Genomic DNA, 4,783 nt, shown 5'->3' with positions numbered 1-4,783 from the left:
TGAGAGCTACTGGCCCCTGCTGGCAGCTGAGAGCTCTGGGACCCCAGCTGCCTGCAGCAGCTGAGAGCTCCAGGGCCTCCTGCAGCCTCCAGACTGATAGCTTTGGCCCCACTGCCCCAGGCACAGCGCTGAAGCTGAGGAGGGTAATGTCACAGAGTTCTCTGGTAGTGACAGAATCCATGACTTCTGTTACAAAACCTTATCATTAGTGATAGGTCACTGTCTTTGTGAGCAAAACCACAAACTGTGCATTATACCAATAAGTGGGGTTACAATGGAACTTAGTTCTTTATTTCATTCACCACCTCAAACTAGTGCTACAGATATGTTACTGAATATTTTACAAGCCCTGTTACATATGTCTTCGCTGATGGACATTTAAAAAAAAATCAAATACAGAATGCATTACAAACATTAATCTGTTTTATGCACTGGGGTTGTAATTATGTTAACCTATCTGTAAGTGGGAGTTTTGAGAACAAATCCTAGGTGCTGCAGACTTTCGTTAAGGTGGGTTTCATGCATCTTACTGAACTATTGCTTCACTCAAACTTCAGAATGAATGCATTGAACAAACACTCCTTGAAGCATTTGATTTTTCTTGTTATTAAAATTTCATTTAACAATCAACCTCACCCAGTGTTTAACATTATGAAACACAGTGTACAAATAGGAAGATCTATAAAAGTTTTTGCTTTTATAACAAACACCAGTGATTAACATGAAAAAGATATTTGTGTTTTGGGAAAATGGGCTAACCTCCACTTTGACATGAGCAGGAGCAATTTACATTGACTTTAATGAGAGCAGCATCTGCTTACACCAGAACTGAATATAATCCATTTTAAAATGTTTGTGGATCCAGCTGTTTCACTTTGTTATGCATTAACAAGAAAAAAAATTCTTTGATTTGCAGGACATGAAAGCAGTTCTGCATAACTCCTCTTTTAAGTTACTCTGAAGTCATTAGCCCACAGCAGCCCCAAACTGAGCATTAAACAGGCTGAAGGTGGCAGCAGCATCCAGTGGATGGACCATGGAATTGTTAGCCCTCGTCTACATTGGGAGGGGGGTCAACCTAACATATGCAACTTCAGCTATGCAAATAGTGTAGCTGAAGTCGGTGTATCTTAGGTCAAATTACCTGGCTGTGAGGATGGCAGCGAGTTGACCACTGCTGCTCCCCCATCAACTCCGCTTCTGCCTCTCGCAAGCTGAAGTTCCGGAGTCAACGGTGAGCCCGTTCGGGGAATCTATTTATCCACATCTAGACAAGACACAATAAATCGATCCCCGATAGATCGATCTCTACCCACCGATCTGGCGGGTAGTGAAGACCTGCCCTTAGTCAGAAGACCTGGGTTCTATTCACAGCCTGCTGTGTGACCTTGTGTTATTTTACCACAATGTCTGTAAAATGGGGTCAATTCTTATCATTTTCTGTAAAGCATCTTGCGCTACAGTGCCAAGTAACTAACAAAGTTATTCATTACTAAAAATAGAGCGTGGCATATCAACTCTTTGTTCTTGTTTATTGGATGACTTGTCTTTTTCCCATAAGTCTGTTTCACACAGAGTATTCACCAAAGGGGAAAAAATGTGCGAGGTGAAATCTTAGTACATGACACAACAGCTTAAGTTTTCAAAAACCTAAGAGAAAAATTAGATTAGCTTTAAGAGTGCAGCAGAAGTACGTTAATTACAATTTGCGGCAGCAATACCAATAAAGTTCAAGTCTAGAAGAGCAGACGGATTTGCATTCTTAGATCACATCTCCACTGTGAAAGAAAATATCTATGTTCTTTCTGATACCTAAGGCAGTGCTGTCAGTATTTATTTCATATTTGCACCCAGCACTCTAAAGTATTATTAGTTTAGTGCTAAAAAGTAACATTTTCTTTGCATTCCGTGCATTCTTTATGGAGACTTAACTTTGATCTGCCCAAATAGCTAGTACTACTTTAACCCTGTTCGTTGTTGCACAGCTGTTGGACAGTTGATTTTGGACGTTCTAACAACATGATTGATTTTTCAGAGTTTTCTAGATTTCTAAGCAGAGTCTCTAGTCTCCTTTTGATTTTCTTTTGATCTTCAATAGCGCATCCAATTACAACAGACTGAAATTTGTGATCAATGGGTCCAGATGGTACCTCAGATGTGCATGCACCATAAAGTGACATTAAACGGCTTTTGTAACCTTCCAGATCGTCAAGGAGTTTATTGACTACTTCATCAATCATCCTTGTGGCGTGCAAAAGGGATTCCTGCTGCTGTGGGTTTCGTATTGTTTCTACAGAAACCTCAACACTGAGGGTTCGGTCCATCAGACGACTGGCAGTCAGGCAAAGTTCTTCTCTTTCACCTAAATTTAAAAATAAAATTTTCTAATTTATGAAATAGCCCTTTTAGGTATGAACAGCTTCACACATACAATCAAATTACCCTAGTGTATGTAGTATATACACATCTCTGCTGTGGGTTTGCAATAAAATATTTTTAAAGCAGATCAGAAAGTTTAATTGGTGATTCTATTTTGAACAGTGACTGTAAAAATGAAGGAGTCCTAAATTTGTGTCTCAATGTTAGACCAAACGTACTCAGTTTATAAGTACAATCTAACTGCCAGCTTTTCTGTCGCAGCCTGGTCCTTGAGAGTCAAGCTCAGTTCCTCCATCTCATGCATTATTTCCAATAATAATGGTTCTGCATGCTAAATTGGACCCTCTAACACCTGACCAACCTCATTCTTTCAGCTGGCTTGCATGCATATAACTGCCTGGAACTTATTAGACAAGTCTGTTGACGATGCACAAAATGGAATAGAATCCTGCTTCTTAATATTAGCTGTGTTGGCTCTGCAGTGCAAACAGCAGTAAAAAAACCAGTAAAAGGTTACATGTTACTGCAAAAAGGCAATATACTGCTTTTGTTCAGAGTCCTATCTGAATAAGAGTATACCACTTTCAGTCACTTTCCTGAGCAGAATTACACTTCAGTGCTTTCTTTTCTTCATGATAGGAAAACATGTGAACTACGCCACTACAGTCAAAGCATCTACATAAACTTCTAGCAGAGCTACAAAAAAAAATTAAATAAGTATTTTGCTACATAAAATAGAACTGGATAAAGAGCACCTCATTGGACTTGTTGCATGAGTTCTTGCATGCTATGCAGTAGTGCAACTATGCATGGAGAGAAGGGGTAGATTGGTTTCTTAACTTATTAATGTTTGTTAATAAAATGAAATGCCAGGAAGGGGCTATGATTTGACCTTACACTGGCTGAGTGAACTGTATTTTTAGAGCACTGTTCACAAGGATAACATAATAGATCCTTGTGGAACCCTACATGAGATATTTATCTGGGCAGATAAATAACTAAGGCTTGGTCTACACAAGGAATTTATGTCGGCATAACTACGTTGTTCAGGAGTGTGGAAAATCAACATCTCTGGGTGACGTAGTTGTACCTACATAAGTTCCTAGTGTGTACAGCATTATGTCGATGGGAGGGCTTCTCCCGTTGACATAGCTGCTGCGTCTTGGGGAGGTGGAGTATCCACGTGGACAGAAGAAGCTCTTCCGTCGGTATAGGTAGCATCTTCACTAAGCACTATAGCTGCACCAATGCAGTGCTGTAAGTGTAGACAAGCCCTTACTCAGCATCACCCTCTGCAATCTTTCAGTAAAAAGAATGGTACCACTAATGAGCCAGCCAATCTTCCCCAATTAGTGTCTGTTAGTTAGATAACATCACCTCATCAGCTGCTATTTAGATATTTCAGAAGTCTTTGGACATATGGTTTTTCCTTATGGCTACAGTGGACGCAGATGAAATATTTTCTTCTAATGGTATACAGCATATTTCGAGTTTGAGAAGGTACTTCAAGTATTCCCGCTACTTATAATAGGGAATACTGCTAGCACCAAAAAAATCTTCCTTTATTTTATGTTTTTTACTAATAGTCACACACACCCATTTTATGAGTGGGTATCTAGTACAGTTTCCATGCTATATTCTGTCAAAAAACAAATAAAATTAAAGGAACCAGGAAACCAAAGGATGATTTCCAGATTATATCAGCCTTGCTGTGTCACAACCTTCTTGATACTATTACTCAAAAGAGGATGGTTAAAAACAGGGTGAAATCAGCAAGATCACCACTGGCAAGAGACTTGTTTCTTTAGCTGTCTGTTTAAGAACTGCTTGTTTGACAGAAGCTAGTACCCTTTCTGCTATTGGGGGACAGTACAGATTGTAACCAATGACTAATAGAATACTTCCCTGCTTGACTTTTAACAAACATAATGGGCAAAGTCCCATTCATCCAATGGACGGTCACCTGAATATCAAGGTAACCTGTGAGGATTATGTAACCCCTTTGGGGTTTAGAGAGCATGGCCCCTTTAAATCTTTTTCCTGGGGGGAGGGGGAGAGTGAGAAAAAAGGAGGGAAACTCCAGGGGGTGGCACTAGAGCTGGGATGGAGAGAGAGGCAGCAACCCGCAGGCTCTCGCAAAGGAAGCAGCAGAGAACCTGCCTGGAGCCTAGGAAGGCCAGGGCGGCTGATCGGAGACATCCCAGGACAGGAGCCAGGAGGAGCCCTGTGCCAGGGAGGAATCGCCCGAGAAGGACAGGCCGGAGCTGGACCCAGTATCACGGCTGCCCAGAGCTGCATGGGGCTGAGAGTACTGGGGCTTGCGACTCTGCATTGGGAACAAGGAGGGAGGTTGCTAGATAGTTAAGTGGGGAGGTGGTCGCTCTGTAGGGCTTTGCAGAGAGCG

At 41.3% G+C, this 4,783-nt stretch overlaps 1 protein-coding gene across 1 annotated transcript in view; it reads right to left on the bottom strand.

Moving 5' to 3' along the window:
• Positions 1-530: 530 nt before the first annotated feature.
• Positions 531-4,783, bottom strand: part of BAG2 (BAG cochaperone 2) — a 13,753-nt gene continuing 9,500 nt past the window's right edge. The window contains exon 3 of the mRNA XM_032778388.2: positions 531-2,362. Within this exon, the coding sequence (XP_032634279.1) occupies positions 1,962-2,362 (401 nt within the window). The 3' untranslated portion in view covers positions 531-1,961. The remainder of the gene's footprint in view (positions 2,363-4,783) is intronic.

The sequence above is a fragment of the Chelonoidis abingdonii genome, chromosome 3, assembly GCF_003597395.2.
Source record: "Chelonoidis abingdonii isolate Lonesome George chromosome 3, CheloAbing_2.0, whole genome shotgun sequence".
Taxonomy (NCBI): Eukaryota; Metazoa; Chordata; order Testudines; family Testudinidae; genus Chelonoidis; species Chelonoidis abingdonii.
This window is presented reverse-complemented; position numbering and strand designations above follow the sequence as displayed.